At 46.3% G+C, this 26,649-nt stretch overlaps 1 protein-coding gene across 1 annotated transcript in view; it reads right to left on the bottom strand.

Moving 5' to 3' along the window:
* Positions 1–19,789, bottom strand: part of LOC117357239 — a 63,635-nt gene extending 43,846 nt beyond the window's left edge. Inside the window, exons 1-2 of the mRNA XM_033937610.1 lie at positions 18,716–19,789; positions 16,589–17,992 (exon numbers count right to left, since the gene is read on the bottom strand). Of these exons, the coding sequence (XP_033793501.1) occupies positions 16,589–17,992; positions 18,716–19,789 (2,478 nt within the window). The remainder of the gene's footprint in view (positions 1–16,588; positions 17,993–18,715) is intronic.
* Positions 19,790–26,649: the final 6,860 nt, after the last annotated feature.

Raw genomic sequence — 26,649 nt, 5'->3', positions numbered from 1 at the left:
GCTCAACAGAAAACTTTTTAAACTGCATATAAGTAAATTGAGGGCCATTATCAGCTCACTTTAATCAGGTTGGCTTCAGTAGACAAGTCTAGGAGAAATTCAGTTTCCCAAAATTCTGAAAAGTAATCCATACAAAGTAGCCATACAATTGATGCACTAAAATCGCTTGGCTATGCAACAACAACAAAAAACCCCCCCAGGAGTTTTAGTGATCAGGAAAAACCAACAGGTCTGCCTGTTTTTTTCCAATCTAGTTATATAACATATCTCCTACTCAAGATGTAATGTAGAAAACAGTCGAAAATTGACAATGCTTCTGTATGCTCAGAAGTATGAGGCTCGTTTGGGGGATTTGTTTGTCCTCCTGTCCAGTCATAGCATTACTCTTGCTTTGTCAATCAATACCTGTATTCGTGAAACTGAAAACCTCATATATTTCAAACTTATCACAAACGAGTTATTTGATGTTGTATAATTCCTCACAGCTATTGTGAACTGACCATCAGAAAAGAATATCACTTATCTTAGGTGGTATGGGGTCCCAACTCGGCCCCGTTTCATTGTATGCATCAGGAGACCCAATTCTAAGAGTTCTAAAGCACTTCGCTGGTAAATGAAATTGCTAGTGGAATCCTCACCGTGGTCAGGATTTATCAAATATGTCAGCACTTCTGCGAACAAAAAGAAGTCAAAACTATAAGAACTTTTTCCATAAAATTGCTCTTATAAAATTTCAATGTTACAGGCAAGAACGGAGAGGGAGCTCAACAAGGAACACTGCCGACAAACAGCAGGTATATATAGGCACCATTCCATTCTTTTTGCTGAAGGTTGTTTCGGCTTTCCATGTCAATCAAGAAGTCAGATTGCTGGCATTCTAGTCCACAGGTTCTATGAAGAAGGATTGGATTCTGAAAAACTTGGATGTGAGAAGTTCTCCCCAGCGCTTTTCAGCCGGGCGCAATGTCCAGCAAATTTAGATGCCCGCCCGGCTGTGATCTGCCAAATCCTGCTGCCGCCACTGCTTAATGCGCAGCCTGAAGAGCCGCCGAAAAACCCGCCAGACTTTAAACTAAAAAACCCCCAGCAAGTGACTCGAACCCGGCTTCCCTCCGAAACCGGAAGTTACGTCGGGGGGGGGGGGGGGGTAGAGAAGAGAAGCCAGCACGGACCATTAGAGCCCCGGAGCATGCGGGAGATAGGCCAGCCACGGAGGAAAGCTTACTTGCTCTTGCTTACTTCGGGCCTTTCTCGCTGCCGGGTCCTGCCTACTTTCTGTTTCCGTGAAGGCAGGACCCGGCAACGAGAAAGGCCCGAAGTAAGCAAGAGCAGCAAGTTGTAAACTTCCCTCTGTCGCTGCCCTTTGGGAGATAGGTCAGCGACCAAGGGAAACTTGCAACTTGCCTTTGTCTGTAGCGAATCTGCCGGGTGTGTGAGACGGGGGGGGGGGGGGGGGATGGGAGGAGTAATGCTGCTTCTGCTGTACCCAATTGGGGAGGGGAAAGAGAAATGCTGATGATACTGCTGTACCCAGTGGGGGGAGGGGGAAGAGAAATACCGCTGCACCCAATTGGGGAGAGAGAGGGAAGGAGGGAGAAGGAAGATCAGGAAAAGGAGGAAAGAGATGCAAAGACCATGGGATGGAGGGAAAGGAGATACCATACCATGGAGTGGAAGAGAGAGATGTCAGAGCATATGGGGGGGGGAAGCAGGGCCAGATTAAAGGATAGGCCCAGTAGGCACAGGCCTAGGGCCCAAAATAGTCAGGGGGGGTCTGCCAGTGCTGTGCTTTGGGGCCTCACCTTTGCTGGATTCGCTGGCAGCAGCAGCCTCATCATCATTCCGGGCGACCCCCAACCCGATCCGACCCTCCTATCTCTCCCTCCTTCCCTCATCAGTGACGTGCCAGAGGAAATCACAGCAGGAGAAAGCCCTGAAGCAGCCTGCTTAGAGTAGAGCAGTGCTGTTTAGAGTCTCGTGATGGGAGGGAGGGAGAGATAGGAGGGTCATGGGGGGGAGAGTAGCAGTCTGCCCCGGGTGTTCGACCTGGCGTCATGAACTTCTTCAGCCAGCATCAGCATTTACAATTCACTGCTGTTGCCAGCTTCAGGCCTTCCTCTCTGCCGGGTCCTGCCTACTTCTGTTTCCATGAAGGCAGGACCCGACAGAGAAGAAGGCCCGAAGCTGGCAACAGCAGCGAATTGTGAATGCTGCTGCCTGAAGAAGTTCATGACGCCAAGTCATGGGTGACAGAAGGAGGAAAGGGAGCAGAGGGGGGAGAGACTTGCTGCACCCAACTGGAGGGAGAAAGAAGATGAGGGAGGGAATGAAACGAGATGCCAGGTATTGGAGGGAAGGGAGGGAAGGGAGGGAGGAAGAGATGCCAGGGCATGGAGGGAAGGAGGAAAGTATGCCAGACCAAGGGGAAAGGAAGGAGGAGATGTCAGAGCATGGAGGGGGAGGGAGAGATGGAAGAAAAGGAAAGGAGTGAGATGCTAGAGAATCGGGGAAGGGAAGATACCAGACTGTGGGGTGCGAAGGAAAGAAAGGAGAAGAGAGAGATGCCAGAGCATAGGGGACGGGGTGGTGACAGAGAGAGAAAAATGGAGAGGTGGCAGAGCTGAAATCAATCATGTACAAAGGAGAACAGAAGGGGCACAGGATAGACAGTTTATTGAAGGAGCATAAAAAGAGGGAAGATGTCATATGGAACGGGGAGAGGGCGGACAGTGGATGGAAGGGGCTGATGCTGTATGGAAGACAGAGTGGACAGATGCTGGCTAGAAAGAAGAGTGAAGACAAGATGATTAAAGCAAAAACGGCAAAAGGTAGAAAAAATTGTTTTGTTGCTTTACGTAGAATCAAGTAGTATTGTATCTATTGATTAAAGTTTATAAATAGGAAATGGAAATAAGGCAGTTTTGGGGGAACTAAACCCCTTTCCTCAGGTCAGGACAGGATACCATAACAGCAGGGGTGCCCAAATGGTCGAGCGCGATCGACCAGTAGATCGCAAAGGCAATGTGAGTCGATCGCGTTGCCTTGCAATCTTTTTCTTCCTGCCTCCCTGAGCCAGGCCAGGCGCTTAGAAGCGCCGGACTCACAAGACTTCACTTCCGACGTCAATTCTGATGTCAGAGAGGAAGTTCTGGGCCAGCCAATCGCGGGACAGATCAGATCCTCAAATATATTCTCTTCATCCTCCCCCACCTCTGTCTCTCTATATCCTCCTCTTCTGGCAAGGATTGTAGGGAAAGTTTCTTTCAAGACTGATCCCTCCCACTGCTTAGTTGGGATCAATCCAGAGTCAGCCATGGCCTTCTTTCTCATCTGAAAGCCAGCACAGAGCCTCCAGAACATGTGCCAGGTCTAACAACCTTGATGAACAGAACACTTCCAACTAAACAGCTCAAAATGGAGCTTACCAGAAGTTAGAATCTACTGTAGTTCAATGTTGATAAATTATTTTTTCCGTATTTATAAAGATTTCTTACTGCCTTTTTTGAAAAAACAAAATTCCCTCCAGGCTGTGCGTAGCAAGTATAAACTAGGCAACTGGCAATTTACAATTACTGTACATTGACAAGAATAATTAGATAATATATCAGTGTAATAACTAAGGCGTAGTAAGTAAAGGTAGGGAGAGTAATGTTTGAAGAGGCATAATGAAGTAGAGATATTAAAGGGATATAAAGTTGTTTTAGGTCTTCTGGTAAGGGGCCAGTTTTCTAAGCAACACTTAAAGGAGGGTGTAGAAAAAAAAACATGAACGACAAAGAATGGCAGGGGAGCAGAAGTAGTATAAACAACCCATAAATAGTGAAAATTTCAATATCAATAAATAGAACACATTCACATGAAATGTAAAAAAGTGAGCATAGCTACAACATGAGTCAGAAGGGCCACCACTAGGAGGAAAAGCCTCAGACAAAGCCCTCCCACCACCACAGCAGTGGTACAAGGTGTTCAGGCGGAGAACCTCATTGGCCAAATATCTCCTGTGGGGCTTAATGAAGCTCTGTGTTGTGCAATATAAATATGAATAAATAGCCAGTGGTCATAAATTAAAGTGCAAAATGACTCAAACTTATCTTTTTCAATGTGCTCTGTAGTTTGACAGGTAGGCTATAAGGCAGCTTTTAGTTCAAAATCCACTTCAGAAAGTCATGGTAGCTTTGGGGAAGACTGAATAGTACAGCGAACACATTTTTAGATATATTGTGTGATTGGTTACTTGTTTGGTTGTTAACTTTACTTTTGTTTTTTGACATTCCTTTCTTTCCATTTATGTATCTATTGTAAGCTGCTATGAGCTAATGCATTAGTGGGATATCAAGTGATCAATAAACATAAACATTGGGACCTGATGTTCAGTAGCAAGAAGTTCCTCAGGGGTGGAGCTCAGCCAGACAAAGTTCTCTCCCTGACGCTAGAGAAGTTGTTTATTCAATAATAAGAACAAATAGATAGGTACATTGGTCAAAATCCAAACAGCCGAGTCAAAACTCACTTTCTTTTACTTCAAATTTATTCCCACACACACACACACACACACTTATATACCCCCCTGTCAAGAAGGACATGGCAGTACTTGAGGGGATCCAGAGGAGAGCAACTAAACTGGTAAATGGTATGGAAAACTTTTCATACGCTGACAGGTTGAAAATGCTGGGGCTGTTCTCCCTGGAAAAGCGGAGACTTAGAGGAGACATGATAGAAACCTTCAAAATCATGAGGGGCATAGAGAAGGTAGACAGAGACAGATTCTTCAGACTGTGGGGAACCACAAGTACAAGGGGTCACTCGGAGAAATTGAGAAGGGACAGGTTTAGAACAAATGCGAGGAAGTTCAAGGAAGGTTTAGATAGGTTCCTAAAGGATGAGGGGATTGAGGGTTACAGATAGATGTAGAGGTAGGTTACAGAAATGGTCAGGAACCACTTCACAGGTCACAGACCTGATGGGCTGCCGCGGGAGCAGACCGCTGGGCGCGATAGACCTCTGGTCTGACCCAGTGGTGGCAACTTCTTATGTTCTTATATAGTCAATGAATTCAAGGTAGATGTATCAGTAGTCGATGGTTATTGAATAGTGAGTGTATTACAGGGGTCTCCAAAGTCCCTCCTCGAGGGCCGAATCCAGTCGGGTTTTCAGGATTTCCCCAATGAATATGCATGAGATCTATGTGCATGTACTGCTTTCAGTGCATATTCATTGGGGAAATCCCGAAAACCCAACTGGATTTGGCCCTCGAGGAGGGACTTTGGAGACCCCTGGGGTATGAAAACAACTTCAAAACAAAAAAATATAGATAGAACAACCCAAACAGCTCAACAAACCATGAGCAGGACTGGGTTCTTAAATCCTCCCCTCTAAAAGAAAACAAAAAGGAAGCTTCCCATCAACTAAGCCAGTGGTTCCCAAACCTGTCCTGGGGGACCCCAAGCCAGTCAGGTTTTCAAGATATCCCTAATGAATATGCATGAGAGAGATTTGCATATAATGGAAGTGACTGGTATGCATATCTCTCTCATGCATATTCATTAGGGATATCTTGAAAACCTGACTAGCTGGAGGTCCCCCAGGACAGGTTTGGGAACCACTGAACTAAGCATAACTCAAGATCTCAAACGACTATGGGTTAGACCAGGGATCTCAAAGTCCCACCTTCAGGGCCGTAATCCAGTCAGGTTTTCTTGATTTCCCCAATGAATATGCATGAGATCTATGTGCATGCACTGCTTTCAATGCATATTCATTGGAGAAATCATGAAAATCCATCTGGATTGCAGCCCTCAAGGAGGGACTTTGAGATCCTTGGGTTAGACCAATGGTCCATCTAACCCAGTATCATTGGCCAATCCAAATCACAAGTACCTGGCAGAAACCCAATAGCAGCAACATTCCATGCTTTTACCTCTCCCTCCCCCCCCAAAGAAATAACTATGTTTGTGACAAGGCAGCTCATAAAGGAAAGATTCAATAAGGTTCAGGTTAAAAGAGAATTTAAAACTACAGATCCTGGAAGTAAGGAATGAAATATAACCATTCCAAGTAAACAGAAACAATTTCTTTTTAAGAACATAACCATAGCCTTACTGGATCAAACCAATGGTCCATATAGCCCAATATACCATCATCATGGAGGCCAATCCAAGTCACAAGTATCTAGAAACAAAACAAATTGTAGCAGCATTCCATGCCACCAATCCAGGGCAAGCAGTCGCTTCTCCCATATCTGTCTCAAACAAAAGTTTATGGACTTTTCCTCCAGGAACTTGTCCAAGCCTTTTTTTTAGAACCAGTTACATTAACTGCTCTTACCACATCCTCTGGCAACACATTCCAGAGCTTGACTATTCTCTGAGTACAAAAATATTTCCTCCTATTGGTTTTAAAAGTATTTCCCTGTAACTTCATCGAGTGTCCCCTAGTCTTTGTAAATCTTGATGCAGTAAAAAAATCAATCCACTGGTATCCATTCTACACCACTCAGGATTTTGTAGACTTCAATCATATCTCCCCCTCAGCCATCTCTTTTCCAAGCTGAAGAGCCCTAACCTCTTTAGCCTTTCCTCATATGAGAGGAGTTCCATCCCCTTCATCATCTTGGTCGCTCTTCTTTGAACCTTTTCTAGTGCTGCTATATCTTTTTTGAGATAAGGAGACCAGAACTGAACACAATATTCAAGGTGAGATCACACCATTGAGTGATACAGAGGCATTATAACATTCTTACTCTTGCTTACCATCCCTTTTCTAATAATTCCTAGCATCTTGTTTGCTTTCTTGGCTGCAGCCACACATTGAGTGGAAGATTTCAGCGTATTGTCCACGATGTCACCCAGATCTTTTTCTTGAGCGCTGACCACCAAGGTGGACCCTAGCATCCAGTAACTATGATTTAGATTATTCTTCTCAATATGCATCACTTTGCATTTGTCTACATTAAATTTCATCTGCCACTTAGATGCCCAGTCTTCCAATTTCTTAAGGTCTTCCTGCAGTTTTTCACAGTCCGCATGCGTTTTAACAACTTTGAACAGTTTAGTGTCATCTGCAAATTTAATCATCTCTTTCGTAGTTCCAATTTCCAGATCATTTATAAATAAATCAAATAGCACTGGTCCCAGTATAGTTCCCTGCACACACCACTATTTACCCTCCTCCATTGAGAAAAATGACTATGTAATCCTATCCTTTGTTTTCTGTCTGATAACCAATTCTTAATCTACAATTGAACATTGCTTCCTATCCCATGACTCTTTAATTTTCTCAGGAGCCTCTCTTGAGGAACTTTATCAAAAGCTTTCTGAAGATCTAAATACACTACATCAGTGGTCTCAAACTTGCGGCCCAGGGGCCACATGCGGCCCGCTAGGTATTATTTTGAGGCCCTCGGTATGTTTATCATAATCACAAAAGTAAAATAAAACAGTTTCTTGATCATATGTCTCTTTAGCTATAAATTAGAATATTATTATTAAGACTTAGCCAAAAGGAAAGATTTATCTAATATAATAAAATGGTAGGACGCGCATGCGCACTAAAAAAATCATGTTCCCTGATCCGTCGCGGAAACACAATTGCGCATGCGCGGGTTTTACGTCACCGAACTCCACCATGCCACGCCAGCCATGTCCGCCGCCGGCCTCGAGCTCCTGGGGGCCGGCGGCGCGAGCCGCCTGCCCGCTGCTGAGGCCCCGCCTCCCGCTTCCGCCCTACACGCCATCCATGTCCGCCGCCGGCCTCGAGCTCCTGGGGGCCGGCGGCGCGAGCCGCCCGACCGCTGCTGAGGCCCCGCCTCTCGCTTCCGCCCTACACGCCGACGCCAGACGCCACCCGGCCGGTGCTGAGGCCCCGCCTCCCGCTTCCGCCCTACACGGCGACGCCAGACCCGGCCCTACAAAACGCTGAGGCCCGTCTTCCGCTTCCGACCTACACGGCGCCGCCACACCCGGCACCACAAAACGGCCCTCACATCCGCGAACAGGGTTGCCATGGAAACAGAGGGGATCAGGAGCTAAAAAAACAAACAAACAGTGCACAAGGACAAACAAACAAACAGAGGGGATCAGGAGATTAAAAAACAAACAAACAAACAACAGTGCACAAGGACAGAGACACACAGACACTCACAGAAGGACAGGGGGCTAAAGAGACAGATTGAAAAAAATAAAAAAACACTAAGGAGAAAGAGAGACACAGGTAAGGAGTGCTGCTGGGCAGGGAGAGCAGAGAAGAGGGTCAGGGGGAGAAAAGAAGGAGTGCTGCTGGACAGGCAGAGCAGGGAAGAGGAACAGGGGAGCAGGGAAGAGGAACAGGGGAGCAGGTAAGAAGTGCTGCTGGACAGGGGGAGCAGGGAAGAGGGACAGGGGGAGCAGGTAAGGAGTGCTGATGGACAGGGGGAGGTAAAAGGAAGGGAGAAGACCTACTGCTGAACAGGTGGAACAGGCAAGGGGTGATGGTTGACAGCCAAGGAAAGAGAGAGACAGAAAGCAGCCAAGAGGAGAGAAAGAGAAAGAAAAAGAAAGAAAGAAATAAAGACACACACATCTATTCTAGCACCCGTTAATGTAACGGGCTTAAAGACTAGTAAACTATAAAGAGTTATACCTCATGCAAAATTGTCATTTCTTTAATATGACATTAACTATTTTTTTTGAGGCCCTCCAAGTACCTACAAATCCAAAATGTGGCCCTGCAAAGGGTTTGAGTTTGAGACCACTGCACTACATCAACCGGTTTGCCTTTATCCACATGTTTATTCACACCTTCAATGAAGTCAAGCAAATTGGTGACTCTGTCTCATTAAATCGTGTTTGTCTATATGTTCCACAATTTTAATTTTTATAATTGTTTCTAGTATTTTGCCCAGCACTGAGGTCAGGCTTACTGATCTATAATTCCCCAGATCTCCCCTGGAATCCTTTTTAAAAATTGGCGTAACATTGGCCACCCTCCAATCTTCAGGTACTACAGATGATTATAGCGACAGGTTGCAGATCACTAACAGCAGGTCAGCAATTTCATGTTTGAGTTCCTTTAGTACCCTGGGATGTATACCATCTGGTCCAGGTGATTTATCACTTTTTAACTTGTCGATTTGGTTTAGTACATCTTTCAGATTCACAGAGATTTCTTTCAGTTCCTCTGCATCATCACCCTTGAATACCATTTCCAGTTCTGGTAGATCTCTTAAATCTTCTTCCATAAAGACTGAAGCAAAGAATTCATTCTGTCTCTCCACTATGGCTGTATCCTCCCTGAGTGCACCTTTTACTCCTTGATCATCCAACAATTCCACAGATTCCCTTATAGATTTTCTGCTTTTGATGTACCTAACAAAATTGTTACTATGAGTTTTTGCCTCATTGGAAAGTTGTTCTTCGTATTCTTGTTTAGCTTTCTTTATCAATATTTTGCATCTAACTTGCCAGTGCTTATGTCTTTTATTATTTTCTTCATTGGGATCCTTTTTCCATTCTTTAAAGGATGCTTTCTTGGCTGTAATAGCCTCTTTCACTTCACATTTTAACCACATCAACTCTTGTTTTCTTTTTTTCCACCTTTTTAAATATGTGGAATGCATCTGGTCTGGGCTTCCAAGATGGCATTTTTAAACAACAACCATGCCTGGTTTACACTTCTGACCTTTGCCACAGACCATTTTAGCTTCTTTTTAACCATTTTCATCATTTTATCGTAGTTACCCTTGCTCCAATGCCAGCACATACTCCCCCTTAGCTCCTAGTGGTTGACGCTCAATAAAAACAAATGCCGCGACTGCCAGGAACAGCTGACCGCCGCATTAACATGGGCCCTAACTCCCTTCCCCTCAAGTGGCTGGCAGATCAGCTGTTTTTGCAGTAGTTTGGCTAGGTTGTTAAATGTATGGTCAGTAAAGAAAAAGATCATCTTGATTCAGAATATGATCTATGAGGGAGTAGATTATGATGTCTTTTATATAATGGAATCATGTTTGCATCTTTCAGACAGGGTATGTGGGACACAATGCTGCCCAGAGGGCTATAAATAGGAGTGGGCCTGCTGTATTAAGCAGAGACTAGATGGAGTGCTTGTGTTTTTTAAACAAGGGCTATGGTTGGCACTGGAGAATGTGCTATTGAAATGGGTGATGTGGAGTTTTTGGTTTTGAGAGGTTGTATATCTGTTTTTGTGTACTTTATAGTCCTCCAGGAGTTTTAACCACTGACTGTTCAGAATTGATTCACTTTCTGTCTGTATTGCCTGTAAAATCAAAGAAAGTGTGCATATTGGGAGATTTTAACTTGCTGCTTCTACCTCCTCATAATTCCTATAAAGGGACTATATGTGCATTTCTGCTTTTGAGTTATGGTCTATGGTGCAGGTAATTAGTAAGGCCACTCATCAAGGTGATAATGTTAAACCTTGGTAATAGTGGTAATCAAGGTGGTAATGTTAAAACTGGTTAAATAGCACTTAGCTGCCTTTTGGGAGATATTCAGCACTACTAACTGCAAAAATGGAAACTGGCTATTTTGTGGGTGGTCTAGGGATGGAACTGGCACTTAACCATATAAGTGCCAATAATCAGGCCTTAATCAGTTAAGTTAAAATCAGCCATAGATGGGTGCGAGGTGCCCAGGGCAGTGGCACCCCTCCCCCACTCCTGCTCCTCCTCCCCCCCCCCCCCCCCCCGCAGCACAATTGCACCCTTTCCTTACCCCGTACCTCTTTTAACTTCCCCAGCATGAGCAGAATCACCAAATCCCTGCCCATGTAGGCTCTCCCTCTGACGTCAGTTCCTAGGCATGGGATCTGGAAGTGGCGTCAGAGGAGGAGCTGACGCCAATGTCAGGCAGTGAGTTGGTGATGCTGAGGAAGTTAAAAGAGATAGGGAAGGAGCAGGGTGGTGGAAAAGAGGAGGGGTGCCAGTGCCCTCACCAAGAATGTGCCTGGGGTGGACCATTCTCCCTGCCCCCCTTTACTATACTATTGGGTACTTCTACGGTTACATGCCAGCTGGCCACACAAACTTAGATATTTATTGCCAGTGCCTGGACATGGCTATAGCTGCCAACAGAATATTTATCCCAAATTTCTGAGTGAAATATCTTGTTCAGTTTATTGAATTGTCTGCTCTCTGATCACTGCACAGTATCACAGACTTGACTATTCTGTTACTCAAGTTCCCCCCTCCCAAGTCTTTGGCAGGTGCAGTTGCTTTATTAAGCACACCTGCTACAGGGATGCAAAAGAGTTCATTTGGTACACGGATTTAAAGCAGAAAGCTTAACATCTAACTTCAAAACCCTTTTCTGTGTAACACGATCTGGAGTTGAACAGTTCATGCAGTCATTTCCAAAGAGTTTATACTCAATGCATTTTACCTGGATGATCGTTCGACCATATGTTTTCTGCTATAATCCGTTATCTCCCTGCAATTTTGCTTGCACAATTTCCTGCTGTTTTAAGAAATGGATAATACAATACACTCATTATTGAAGGATCCCTAGCTAGCTGACATAGCTGGGTCACAGTGTAGATGAAGAAATTCCTTTTAGATCAATGGGTCATAATTAGTACAAAGAACAACTTGTGACTCCATTTTACTGCTCTGAGAAATCACGTATGCATGCAGGCCTGTTCTATGTATCTGTCTTAGTGCCTGGTACAGCCAGGAGGCAAAGGAATGTAGATGTTAGCTAGCCATTGATGTATAGATTATAGGATGGATTTATGGTTTTGTTTTTCTCTTTGCTCCTACCTTTTGGTCAGAACTGGTTAAACTGGTTCGGACTGGTTAGGACCCTATATAATCTTTGTGTTTGAAATTCTCAGGGTCTTCTGTTTATGCAGCCAGTTCTGCTCAGAAGTCCAGCATATATGCTTGATTAATAAAAGCCTTTTTAAATCTCTTCAGTCTCTGGCTCAAGTCTCTGCACTACTAACGGAGGGCCTTATCCTAAAAGGTACCTTCATTTGGCGCAGCCGAACAGGGACTTGATCTACAGACTTGAGCCTGTTTGGCACGATCGTCTCCCTCGGAGGATTTCAAACCTTGCCTTCTACGAGACCCGTAATAGCCGGCATTAACCTGGTGGTTGACCAGGAACGGTTAGGATAAGGCCCTCCGTTAGTAGTGCAGAGACTTGAGCCAGAGACTGAAGAGATTTAAAAAGGCTTTTATTAATCAAGCATATATGCTGGACTTCTGAGCAGAACTGGCTGCATAAACAGAAGACCCTGAGAATTTCAAACACAAAGATTATATAGGGTCCTAACCAGTCCGAACCAGTTTAACCAGTTCTGACCAAAAGGTAGGAGCAAAGAGAAAAACAAAACCATAAATCCATCCTATAATCTATACATCAATGGCTAGCTAACATCTACATTCCTTTGCCTCCTGGCTGTACCAGGCACTAAGACAGATACATAGAACAGGCCTGCATGCATACGTGATTTCTCAGAGCAGTAAAATGGAGTCACAAGTTGTTCTTTGTACTAATTATGACCCATTGATCTAAAAGGAATTTCTTCATCTACACTGTGACCCAGCTATGTCAGCTAGCTAGGGATCCTTCATTCCCAACTTTTCTTCTGTGCGCTAGCTGACTAGCTGGGTTACGGGAGGTCAGGGCCATCTGTATCAGAGGTGGGGACTGGGTGATAGGAGGAAAGGGCCAGGACTAGAGCGGTGGTACTTTTGTCAATCGTAGTCCTAATAGTATGGTTAAGGGTTTTCAATAAACATGGTAACAGGCAAGGAAGAACACAAAATATGACAGAGAATACCAGGAAAATTATGGTGAGGGCTTTAAAGAGTCCCGGTTTGGAGGCCCAATCAGTCAGTGAGTTAAGTCCAAACATATCAGCAGAAAAACCCTTCCAAGTCTGGACAGGAACGTGAGCTAATCTGGTAATTTTATCTATGACCTCTTCAACCACAAATCCTTCATCATCTAGTTGTAGACAGCAGTTGGAAAGATTGAATTTGCCACATACCCCTCCTTCAGCGGCCAATAGATAGTCTAAGGCCAGTCGGTTCTGATAGATGGCGGTACGCATCATAGTGTTCGCTTTGGCCAGGGCTCCCAGGGCCCTAGCTGTTTCATTGGTGATAACTTCTAAAACCGCCTGCAGTCGTATGAGGCGGTTAAGCATGTAGATTGGGGTCCGGTACCCAAACATACCATCATCAGCCCAAGTAGCAGGACCGTAGACAGCAATGATGCGCTCCGGGGGCCAAGTGTCATCCCATTTACCAATTTCCAAACTTCTTTCAGGACGGGCCCGTTGATCGAATACTGGGACAGCCAGATGTTCTCCTTCGGATAACGGGAGGAGGAAGAAGGCTGGTTTGATAGTGCCCAGAACACAAGTGCCAGTCCAATTTGAGGGTAGAGTGGGGTATGCCGTTTTCCCACAGATCCAGTAGTATCCTTCCGGTGCAGCCCAAGGGGCAGAAGCAGGCAGGTTGAGGTAGACATTTAATGTGGTAGCGTTGCCAGTAGTATTCCATCGTCTGGGTATTTTTAACTTAGGATCTCCGGTCCAATAAGTCCAACCGGGCTGAGAGGTGCTGTTTTTAGTCCATAAGGATTGGCACTGCAGGTGTCCAACACGAGTGGTAAAGGATGGTCCGAGACGCTGTATGCAGTGTTTTGCCAGAATGGAGTTTTTCAGGGGCCAGCTGGGTGCCCGCTGTAAGTTGGGGGTGTAGTTGAAAGACGGGAGGCTGGCCAGCCGGAGCATGGAAACCTGTTTAGCCTCCCATGGCCATTTCTCTCCCATATTTGTGCCCCCGCAGACATAACAGTTTGTCAGATTTAAGGTGGCTCCTATGGCTTCAGCGAACTGTATGAAAAGGTTGCGGGTGGTGGCAGAGGGCACAAAGTCTTGTTGGTCTAGTTTCATATGTTCATAAAAGTCAGGAAACACAATGCTGTGTTGTTCAGGGATCCGGTGTCTCTCAACGAGTTTGATGTGTAAGACAGTACCAGGGTCCGTGCCCTTACCGTATATCTGTAGGCCCACAAGATAGCGAGCTTTCCGGAGGCTATCATCGAGGTTCCATTTAAACGGCTGTAGGATAGTGAAGTTAAGTGGATTACAGTTCTGGAGGCCACAGTCAGAGGTAGTCACCCCTTTGGATAATATGGCTCGGGTGGTAGGCAGTCGGGTCATACCCCAAGTAGCCCAGGATACACATCTCCAGTAGTTACAGTAGTAGTGTTCGGAAGACCCTTCACAGTGGGACGGCTTCTGTCCCGCCAGGCACATGTATTTATCATTGTGCATATATTCCCTCCTCCATGCCAGGGCACCACAACGTCCAAGGAAGGTGGGGTTTTGGTCCATGGCATGGCAAGCATCAAAGAGGACTGAGGCCGGGACATAGGGATTAGTGACCAGGGTTTGTTGAATCAGGGGGCCCTGATCCCAGACTGACCTGACCTCTATCCAAGTATCCCTATTAGTTGCTTTGGGGTCAAAACAGATCTGTGAGTCTCCATTATTACATATAGAATATTCAACCTTGTTATATATACATACAGGGGTCACTAGTTGACCCTTACACTCATAATTAGTTTGAAATCTAATAACATTTTCCGTTTTGCCCCCATTGTCCACTAGTGCCACACAAGGGGCACACCCAGGCGTGGGAGGGGTAGGGGACATGGACAATGTTGGCAAGACGCAAATCACAAGCAGTATATACACAACAGAGTTCATTTTAAATATCTTGACAGATCTCTGGATCAGACGTGCGTGATTACTCTTCCAGAGTGTGGGGCAGCCGTGTGATTTTCAGTTGAAGGTCAGTAGGCCCTTTTTCACAAATATACTCAGCAGCGGGCTTCACACGGCTGTAGTGAATCCAAGACTCGTGGCGGGACAATTTGACAGCTGTGGGAGAAGCAAGTAAGACAGTGAAAGGCCCTGTCCAAAGGGGTTTCAGCGGTTCTTTCTTCCATACTTTTAGCCACACTTGATCCCCAGGTTTGTAGAGGTGAACAGGGGTTGTAATTGGTAGCGGGGCTCTAGAAATGACCCAGTTCTGTAATTTCATAATGGTCTTTCCTAGCTGCTTTATCTCTGCGTCTGTGATAGCGTTCCCTATCTGTTCAAGAGACTCAGGGTCTGGGCTGACTATCGGCGGGGGTCGGCCATACATGAGCTCAAATGGGGACAACCGATTGCGTTTACCTGGGGTACAGCGGATGCGAAATAGAACAGAAGGAATCAGTTTGGGCCATGGCAGGCGGCTTTCCTCTGCCGCTTTTCCGAGGAGGGTTTTAATAGTTCTGTTGATGCGTTCAACTTGGCCAGAGCTCTGGGGGTGATAGGCCGCATGTAATTTCCAGGTGATTTGCAGAGCCCGAGAGACAGCTTGTGTGACTTGTGATATGTAGGCGGGGCCATTATCGCTGCCAATCACTAGGGGCAGGCCATAGCGAGGGATGATGTCATGGAGTAAAGCCTTTACTATTTCCCTACTTTTCTCTGTGCGCACTGGGTAGGCCTCTGGCCACCCAGTGTGGGAATCAATGAAAACCAGGAGGTAACGGAACCCATGGGAGGGGGGCAAGAGGGTAAAATCAGTAGAGAGGACTTGCATGGGGTGTGAACCGATAGGCTGGTGACCAGGAACGGGGGACCTGACAGAAGAGGGGTTGTGTCGGAGGCAAATGACACAGCGGAGCAGGACATGGGAGATGAGTTGAGAGAGATTCGGGATATAGAAATTCTGTCGGAGAAGAGTGCGGAGAGCTGGGTTACCGGCATGAGAAAAATCGTGTGCACGTTGGACAACAGTGAGGGCCAGGAGTTGAGGGACGTACAGGAGGGGGGTGGATGTGTGAGAGGAAGGTATAGTAATCCATCCAGATGGGAGGGTGCAATGGCCAGATTGCTGCACGGCCCACTTGCGCTCGGGGTCAGTGTACTGGGGGGAAAGGGAATGAAGGAAAGGTTGAGGGGAGGAAAGGGATAACAGAAGAGGGGGTGTGGACGGACCTTGGAGGGCCGCCTGGCGAGCCGAGCGGTCAGCCAAGGCATTACCGCGGCTGATGAAGTCACGGAGGCGACGGTGGGCCCGGCAGTGCATGATAGAAACTTTGGAGGGTAGCAAGATAGCATCCAAAAGGTCCAGGATGAGTTGGTGGTGTTGGATAGGGGATCCAGAGGAGGTGAGGAAGGAACGCTGGCGCCAGAGGGCAGCGTGGGCATGAACAGCTAGAAAGGCATATTTAGAGTCAGTGTAGAGGTTGCAGGTGGAATTAGCACAGTATCGGAGGGCAGCTGTGAGGGCCACAAGTTCGGCTGCCTGGGCTGAGGGGGCAGGAGTTAGGGAACCCGAAAGGATAACTATATCTGTAGTGGTCACCGCATATCCGGAGCGACGAGTCCCGGACTCGTCCAAGAAGGAGGAGCCATCTGTGAAAAGGATATAGTCCGGGTTGGACAGTGGGCGATCAGAAAGATCAGGGCGGGAAGAGTAGACAGAATCGATAGCATGAAGACAATCATGTGACAAGGAAGAGGGGGCTGCGGTGGAAAGGAGTACAGGAAGTAGGGTGGAGGGATCAAGGGGGCTCACAAGGACGAGGGAAAGGGTGGGGTTCTCAGAGAAGAGCGCAGTATATTTCAGGAGACGCTCATTTGATAACCAGAGGTGGGCCCGATAGTCCAGGAGGGAGAGGACATCATGCGGGACATGAACCGTCAAGTGCTGACCAAAGGTAAACTTAGAGGCATGGGCTACTAAGTCAGCGGCAGCGGCTACGGCCCGGAGGCAAGGGGGCCAACCAGAGGCGACAGGGTCAAGTTGCCGGGAGAGATAGGCAGCAGGGCGTTTCCAAGAACCGAGGGTTTGCAGAAGGACTCCTGAGGCAATTCCAGACCGTTCATGACAGTATAAGTGGAAAGGTTTCTCAGGATCGGGGAGGCCCAGAGCAGGGGCCGACAGGAGTGCAGAGCGCAGGGAGTCATGGGCCTTTTGTTGAGCGGAGGTCCAAAGGAAAGGTGAGCGATCAGGCCCTTTGGTAGCCTCGTAAAGGGGTTTAGCCAGAGTGGCAAAGTCAGGTATCCAAAGACGACAGTACCCAGCTATGCCGAGGAAGGTGCGGAGAGATTTACGGTCAGTCGGGGTGGGCAGAGAACACAGTGCCTCAGCCCGATCAGGTGGTAGGGAACGCTGGCCCTGTGAAATGGTGAAGCCGAGGTAGGTGACTGAGGGCAGAGAAAACTGAGCCTTCTTGAGGCTGACCCGATATCCACAGTCGTATAGGTGGAGGAGCAGGGAAAGGGTGTGTGTGTGCGCTGAAGAGAGGTCAGGGCAACAGAGGAGGAGATCATCAATGTACTGGAGAAGGCAGGCAGGGGGTGGAAGGGAAAAGGAGCTGAGGTCTTGGGCTAATGCCGTACTGAACAGGGTTGGGCTGTTTTTGAAGCCCTGGGGTAGTCTGGTCCAGGTTGCCTGGGTAGGGGATCGGGAAGGGTCAGGGTCCGGTCGCTCAAAGGCGAAAATGGGTTGACTGACCGGGGCCAATCGGCAACAGAAAAAGGCATCCTTAAGGTCCAAGACCGTGAAGACAGTGGCAGAGGGTGGGATATGGGACAGGAGGGTATAGGGGTTGGGAACCAGAGGGTGGATATCAGTGGTGCGAGAGTTAACTGCACGAAGATCCTGGACAGGGCGGTAGTCAGGGGGATCTCCAGGTTTGAGAACCGGGAGGAGGGGAGTGTTCCAAGGGGATGTACAGGGACGGATAAAGCCATCTCGGGCAAGGCGATCCAAATGAACAATGATAGAGGTCAAAGCCCGTTTAGGGATATGATACTGTTTGATTGAAACTGGGGTGGCAGCAGGTTTCAGGTCAATCACAAAAGGAGGAATGTTGTGTGCCAATCCAGGAGACCCAGACTCAGCCCAAAGATCAGGAGGAACAGTAAGGAGGTAGGACGGGACAGCGGGATGAGGAGCCGGTTCCCCGGAGGGAGACTGCATGAGGGAACAGAGGCAGGAAGACAAATGCCGATCTAGGGGTTGACTAGCGAGGAGAGGATCATCAGGAATGTGCAGGGAAAATCCTCGTGTGGTTATGGAAATGGAAGCGTGCAAGGCCTGTAGGAGATCGCGGCCCAGCAAGGGGATAGGGCAGGAAGGCATATATATGAACCGGTGAGGGATAGCATGGGGGCCGAGGGAAACTGGCAACGGTTCAAGAATGGGGGCAGCGGCTTGGGATCCCGTGGCGCCGGAGACCTCAATTGTATCTGGGGAGAAACGACTGAGGGGTTTAGTGAGAACGGAGTGCTGAGCACCTGTGTCAACCATCATGGTGACTTTGTGGTTCCCTATTTGGACATCGACCAAGGGTTCAAGGGAACCTAGGGAGTAGACGGGCAGGACATGGGTCAGTCGTACTCCCGAAACCGGTCTGTCTCAGTATTCATTATCTGAATCAGGGGCAGTGTCCTGGACCATAGCGATACTAGGGAGTGGTCGGGGAGCCAGAGAGGGACCGGCACGGGGTCCAGGCCTACCGGAAGCGGCTGGGGGTCCGGATCGGGGATTAAACCGATCCTGAGAGGGTCGATTGGGACATTCATTTTTCCAGTGTCCTGATTGTTTACAGTAAGCACATTGATCTCGGGCCAGATCAGGGCGGGTTCCTGGACCCGGTGTGAACCCTGGACCAGTGGGAACAGAAGGGGGACCAACCTTATAGGGAGTGCGGAGGGCTAGGGCAAAGAGGTCTGCCTTTCGGCGGAGACAGCGATCAGCTTCCCGCCGAGCGGCAGTGTCGCGGTTCATAAAAACACGCTGAGCTATTTCTAATAGCTGGGTAGTTGTCATGCCAGCGAATCCCTCTTGCTTTTGAAGCTTACGGCGGATGTCAGGCTGGGCTTGGCTGACAAAAGAGGTATTTACCATGCGTAGATTTTCAGGGAGTTCCGGGTCAAAAGGGGTATAAGTACGATAGGCTTCGGTCAGGCGTTCAAGAAACGCAGCGGGAGATTCATCAGGTTTTTGCATGATTTCGGCTACACGAGTAACATTTATGGGTTTCCGAGAACTCTGAACTAAGCCCTGTATAATATATTTGCGATACGAGTCTAGTAAAGTCATGTGGGCAGGTTGGTCAGGTTGCCAGGAGGGATCTGTGTCAGGGAAATGTATCGTAAGCCAGTTGTCAGGATTCGGGTCCACGGAGGCTAAAGTTTGGGCATGTTTCCGGGCCTCAGAAAGGGCTCGGCGCCGTTCTTCAGTGCTCAATAGGCAGACTAAAAGTTGCTGACAGTCTGCCCAAGTGGGCAGGTGGGTCTGGAATATGGAGGTAAGGAGATCAATAGTAGCTTGAGGTTTTTCAGAGAAGGGCGGACAGTTCGTTTTCCAATTATAAATATCAGTGGTTGAAAAAGGGGTGTATACCAGATGGGTTATCGGAGGTCGGGGAAACCCTTGGTCATCCGGGAGCTGGGCGGTGAGAGTATGTCGGAGGGGAAGTATGGCAGCGGGCTTATCAGGACGATGTCGAAGACGAGATTGCAAGGGGGGGCTGAAGGATGCCTGGGGGTCAGGTTGAGGGTGGAGGGCTTGTTGGGGAGGTAAATCAGGGGATGGGGGTAAATCGGGATCCTGAATATCACGGTCACCAGGACCGACAGGAACGTTCAAATCGGGTCGAGGGGTATACGAAGGAGGGGGCGCTGAGGGTTCCAACGGATCCGGTCCACTATCTAATGGCTCGGATAAAACTGGGCAGTTTTCCTGGACCTTCCGCCGGAGGGCCATTACATGCACTAAGGTAGCTTTGTCCAATTGGGGTTTAAGCCAGGAAGGTTTTAGTCGGACCGTATCCAACCAACTATCTATATAAGGGAACTGATCAGGATGTCCCTCAGTGGGACTGGTGACACGGATATATACCTGACGTATAATATTCAAATCCAGAGTACCCTCGGGGGGCCATCCTACACCGAAAGTGGGCCATTCATATGCACAAAATTTAGTGAGGGTAGATTTTGTCATTTTAGGGTCGCCATAATCGCCAGAAAAGGCGGTAGTAAAATGGTTAAGCATAATCTGAAGGGGGTCGTTCAATTATTTTAAAATTGTTCAAAGCCTGTTTCAGTAGTTAGAAATGAGAGACCACCACAGTGTGTGAAGAGTGATACGGAGAATAAAGAAGCCATGGATTTGGGGCCTACATTTGCATGCCAATTAATGTCAACAATTGGATGCGAAACAACTAATTATTTAAGCTGCACGCTATTCTATAAGGTATTTGGGCACTAAACGCTATTCTATAAAGCGACTGGGTACTAAACAACTAATTATTTAAGCTGCAGGCTATTCTATAAGGCATGGTACTTAATTCTAATAGCACCTAACTCAAAAGGGAGCATAGCCATGGATATGTAAGGGGCATTCCAAAATACTACACGTGTTGTTACAGAATACTGCCTCAAGGCACCTAACTTGGGTGCCAGGATTTGAACCAGGTTTTAGCAAGGACGAGGATTGTTCTTTCAACTGAAACCTTAGTTTTCCATCTTCTGGAAAAGAAGAAGAAAAAAAAAAGGTTTTGCTGTTATTATATGTTTATAGGAAAACTGAATGCACATTAAAGGTGACTTTTTTGATGATGGTTAAAACAGAACTGATATGTAGCCATAGAAAAGGATTGGGCCATGCCTTAACTGCAACAAGCTTCAAACATTTGTGATTTTAAAATGTTTGAGGCTTGTGCAGATGAGGATTCAGCATGTATGAATGGGTTAGGGACAGGAAAAGAACTCACGGGGATGGAACAGGAAAATTAGCTCCTGCGGGGACGGGGGAAAAATTTGTCCCCGTGTAATTCTCTAATCTGAAGGTGTCCTCCAATTTACCTCCTCCTGCTGCTCTTATGCTCATTTTCAGGCTGGTCTCCCCCCCCATGTCTGCCCACCATAAGGTTACCAGATTTCCTCTTTTAAAAAAGAGGACACTTGGCCCTGCCCTGTTCAGCCCCCAGTACCACCTAGTTCTGCCCCCTGCCCCGGCCTGCCCCAATCCACCCCGAGCCCTGCCACACACAAACCTCATGACTAATAATGTGTGGGGGGAGGGTGAAGTCTGGGAGTTGATTAGCCTTGTACAGAGCCATGCAGGGTTCTATCTTGGCTCTGTTATCTATAACTTAAGCAACCTAAGAAGTGCAATCAGCTTCAGTCTCAGTCATAGACTAATTCCTTCCATGCAAGTGTCCAGTATCCATAATTCAATGCAAACTTATATATAGTACACTATAAAAATATTGCATTCAAACTCAAGAAATAAATTGTTAGTCACCATACAGCATGGTATCACAAGAAAATTTCAAGATGGCTCTTCTAAGTCCAACTTGTGCTCGGTTTCATTTCGAAGAACTGCTTCAAGGGCTAAAAACCACCAGACCACACTGTGTGTGTGACTGTAGTAAAGAGGCAAAATGACAGTGTGGTCAACAGGTGCAATATGGCCATATGCTTCATGCTCTTCTAACTGGGCTTTACAGCAACTGGTACATTTATTATACCACATTTTCTGAAATCAGATTAAAAAGGAGGGATATGGGAAACTCCCCTAATCTTTTGCTCTGAAATCATAACAAACATAGATGGCCCCAGCGAGAAGGCCACGAAGCAGCCTATGAGTGCTGCTGGCCCAACGCTCCTCTGCAGCAAGGTATTTATGGTCGCAGTCAGCGGGAATCGATTGGGAGAGAAGGTTGGAGGGTCATCGGTGGTTTGGCTGCACAGCGGGGGCGGCGGCGGGTGCTCAAGAGTTCTGCTGCACAAGGGATGGGAGGGAGGGAAGGATGGAAGCTGGGAAAGGGTTCTGCTGCACAAGGGATGGGAGGGAGGGAAGGATGGAAGCTGGGCAAAGGGTTCTGCTGCACGAAGGATAATAATAATAATAACTTTATTTTTTTCTATACCGCCCCAATCTTGCGACTTCTAGGCGGTTTACAGTGAAGAGAGCTAAAAATAAGCGAATTACAGAATACAAATAGCGAGGATGTCACAGTACAGTCAGCGAATTACAGAATACATTTAGTAAAATACAATACAATACAATTAGTACAATACACGTATTTCTCCAATGTATGTAAGGATGGGAGGGAGGGAGGGAGGGAGGGAAGGATGGAAGCTGGGCAAGGGTTCTGCACAGAGGGATGGAGGGATAGAAAGATGCTGCAGAGGGACGGCACAAGGGGATGGGTGAGAGGGGAATAAAGATGTTACACATATAGGGGAAAGCAAAGAAGAAGAATTGGGGTGAAGGAGAGGAAGGGAGAGATGATCATGTACATGAAAAAAAATAAGCCCTACCTGAAAATAAGACCTAGTGCCTTTTTTGGGCCCCAAATTAATATAAGACACTGTCTTATTTTTGGGGAAATATGGTAGAAAAGATATTAGCAAGGCAAGAACCGAATCTCTTTTTCTATTGCATTCTTTTTCTATTGCATTCTGGATGGACGGGGCATACAAAAGTAGTCCCAGAAATCTAGGGCGGGACCACTGTGCCAGCTCATAACACTGAGGACCCAAAGGTGGAGTCTTCCTTTGCCACTGCATCCACTTTTGTAAAACTTAGAAAATGTATGTAGCGTGGACCAAGCTTCTGCCCTACAAATCTCCTTGGGAGAGACCACCCAAACTTCTGCCCACGAAGAAGCCATACTTCTAGTGGAATGTGCTTTTATTGAGACTGGTGACTGTTTTTCACTGGTGACTGTTTATCTGACATAATAGCCCTACAGATCCATCTGAAAATCGTGTGCCTCGTCTAGCCTGACTAGTGAGCACAAAAAGATGGTCAGATAGCCTGAACTCATTCGTGACCTCAAGATATTGTAGCTCCGGGCCCCTGAATGCAGGACTGGTAGTACTGCCCTGATGGCGGCCCTGGAGGTGAGGGCCCCTCACCGCTGCTTTCTCACCATTGCTGCTGCTTTCCCACATGCTGGATAACGTGCTGGAATTGCCTGGGGTGGAGAGAGAGAAGGGGCAGATGATGGACGAGGGGAGAACTTGTGCCGTCAGCGTCAGTCACATATGGGAAAGCAGCAGCAGCAGTGAGGAGGTGAAAGGCCCTCACCTCCACACCACTGCTGCTGCTGCTTTCCCACATGCTGGATGGGGGGAAGAAGATAGAGTTAGTGAGATAGTGGAGGGGTGAAGGAAAGGGGTGGCAAGCTGTGAGCAGACACAGTGAAAACAGGGAAACTGAAGACTGAATTGTAAGAAAGAATTTAATTTAGAAGGAGGCAGAAAATAGAGAAGGAAGATCAGAGAAGAAAAGGAAAGGGAAGAGAGAGATGCCAAAGAACAGGGAAGGAGACAGAGATATTAGATCTGAGTGGAGGAAATCAATGAGAAGAGAGAGATGCTAAAAACTACAGGGAGGGACGGAGAGACAGAAGAGAGAGAAATGCCAGACAATGAGGGGAACAGAGGGAAGAAGATGGATACTAGAGGGGGAGGGGGCAGGAGGAGAGATGGCAGAGGGAAGCAGACATTTTCTGGAAGAGGTAGATAGTGGATGAAAGGAAGAAATTGACAAGACGATGAGGAAAGCAGAAACCACATGACAAAGGTAGAAAAAAATTATATTTATTTTATTTTATTTTATTGCTTTAGGATAAAGTAGTATTGTAGCTGTTTTGATAAATGGTTAGAAATAGAAATGGTGATCCTTTTATTGGACTAATTTTAATACATTTTGACTAATTTTCAGAAAACAGGTAAATAAATGGGGGCGGGGTGTGGGTGGGGCTAGGGCATGGTGGGACTAGGGGGCCCAGGGTATTTGTGTGCCTACGGGCCCTTGAAGAATTAATCCTGCCCTGGCTACAGCCTCAGCACCCTGAGGTTGTAGGTTCAAACCCTGCGCTGCTCTTTGTGACCCTGGGCAAGTCACTTAATCCTCCGTTGCCCCAGGTACATTAGATAGGCCCACCAGGACAGATAGGGAAAATGCTTGAAGTACCTGTATGTAAAACCGCTTTGAGTGTGGCTGTATAACTACAAAAAGGCGGTATACAAGTCCCAATCCCTTTCCCTCCCCACTCCCTTTAATCCTGTCCAAAACACACCTCTAACATTCCCCTTAAGGTTTATATGCACTGGAGACAGGAAGATGTATTGTAAGTCAGTTTTGAAAATGTCCACTTGGATGTTTTCACTAGTAAGACATTCAAGTACTGGTTTACGGGGAAGGTGTGGCTCACTGGTAGAGCTGCAGCCTCTGTACCCAGAGGTTATGAGATCAAAACCCAGTGCTACTCCTTGTGACCCTGGGTAAGTCACTTAATTCTCCAATGACCACCACTTTGAATGCCAAAGCCACAGAAAGGCAGTCTACAAGTCCCCTTCCCTTATGCAATCTTTTGGATGTCGTATCTTTTTTTGAAAATGAGCCCCTTAGCTTTTCCTGCGATTTGTAGTTCTTGTCTTATCTTTTATGATTTTATATTGTAAACCATTCTGCTATTACCTAAGGAAGGGTGGTATATTAAATACTGTAAATAAACCATAACTTCAGTTTGAGTGCCGAAAGTTAGAGTGATAACTACCTGTGTATCTTTATAAGACATTAGAGGTACTGTAACATTGTGGAACCCACAGCTAGACAGAAGCCATGGAGCTAGTGTAAATGTACTCGCATGATATCTGCGTAACTGCTTGTATTTTATGAATGCACACATGAGAGGTGCTGGCCTGTTCCCGATGGCGGCAGTGGCAGCATATTTCCCAAAGGTGGTGGCATGGGGGAGGGCAGGGAGCCAGAAAGAAAGAAAGGGAGGGGGGACAGGGAGCCAGAAAGAAAGAAAGGGGGCAGGGTGAAACAAAGAAAGAAAGAAAAAAATGGTGCACGGAGAGAGAAAGACAGACATAGAGAAAGAAAGGGGGCATGGAGAGAGAAAGAAAGAAGGGTGCAGGGTGAAAGAAAGAAAGAAATGGGGCACGGAGAGAGAGAGAGAAAGACAGACATACAGAAAGAAAGGGGGCATGGAGAGAGAAACAAAGAAGGGGCAGGGTGAAACAAAGAAAAAGTTTGGGGAGGGAATGAGATCTGGAGAAGAGGAAGCATACAGGAGGCTGAAAGAAAGGAAGAAATATTGGATGCACAGTCAGAAGAATAAAGTGCAACCAGAGACTGATGAAATTATCAAACAGGTAGGAAAATGATTTTATTTTCAATTTAGTGATCAAAATGTGTCCGTTTTGAGAATTTATATATGCTGTCTATATTTTGCACTATGGCCCCCTTTTACTAAACCGCAATAGCGGTTTTTAGTGCAGGGAGCCTATGAGCATTGAGAGCAGCGCAGCTCCCTGTGCTAAAAAACGCTATCGCGGTTTAGAAAAAAGGGAGGGGGTATATTTGTCTATTTTTGTATAGTTGTTACTGAGGTGACATTGCATAAAGTCAACTGCCTTGACCTCTTTGAAAACCCGCGGAATATAAATGATAATTAACATTTTCTCTGTGTACAGTGTGCTTTGTGTTTTTAAAATTTTATTGTTGGCAGATCATTTTGACTTGGCCAATAATATAGATCATTTTGACTTGGAAAATGATATAAATTACTTGCTTGTTTTTATGTTCGTGCGCTGAAGGAAAATGGAGAGAGAGTAGGCTGAGGACGCTGAAGGGAAATGGGGAAGAGAGAGTGGGGAGAAGACGCTGATTTATAAATTGACAATTGTACAGAATATTGTTTCTTTTTATACTTTAATATAATAAATTCAATATAAAACAATTCAAGGCTTGTGTGGATGGAATCAGGTGGTTTGTGGGGATGGGGACCAAGCTTACGGGGATTAGTCCAATAAAATGGTATTTTCTTATTTCTCATTATTTGTTTTATTTTTATTTGTTAATTTGTAAAGTGGCAATTGTTATGTATCAGTTTTTTCAAATTTACATCTACTGTCTTTATATTTTGCACAGTATTAGAGGACATGTATTACTGTTTTTGTGGTGTTGTAGTGTTGTATTGTATGCAGAGTCTGGTTTCTTGGCGGTTCAGTTTAACTTTTGTCTACATATTTCTATTTTTAGTTTGTGATTATTCCATATTGAGCGAGGGTGTAAGGAACAGGAGTACATACACAGTATAGGTCGAGACATGACATACAGTACATGACAAATATTGATAGTCCAAAACAACATCTGAGTTACAGTAGGCAACAACATTCACGTTACATTAAGGGTGGCAACTGAGTATCTTTTTTTATTAATTTTATTTATTTATTAATTTTCAAACTTAAACATCAAGTATTACACTTGTATAGAAAGCAGTAATAGTATACAAATTAAATTCCAATGAAATATAAATCTTTAACATTCATAAGAACATAAGAGTTGCCTCCGCTGGGGCAAACCATAGGTCCATCTTGCCCAGCGGTCCGCACCCGCGGCGGCCCATCAGGCCTATTGCCTGAAACAGTGTTCCCAGACTAATTTTATAACTTACCTCTACCTCTATTCTTTTCTGTACCCTTCTATCCCTTTGTCCTCCAAGTATCTATCCAAAGCTTCTTTGAAGCCCTGTAGCGTGTTCCTGCTTACTACATCCTCCGGCAGTGCATTCCATTAAATTAAAGAAATCTTAA

The sequence above is a fragment of the Geotrypetes seraphini genome, chromosome 3 (genome assembly GCF_902459505.1).
Source record: "Geotrypetes seraphini chromosome 3, aGeoSer1.1, whole genome shotgun sequence".
Lineage (NCBI taxonomy): Eukaryota > Metazoa > Chordata > Amphibia > Gymnophiona > Dermophiidae > Geotrypetes > Geotrypetes seraphini.
This window is presented reverse-complemented; position numbering and strand designations above follow the sequence as displayed.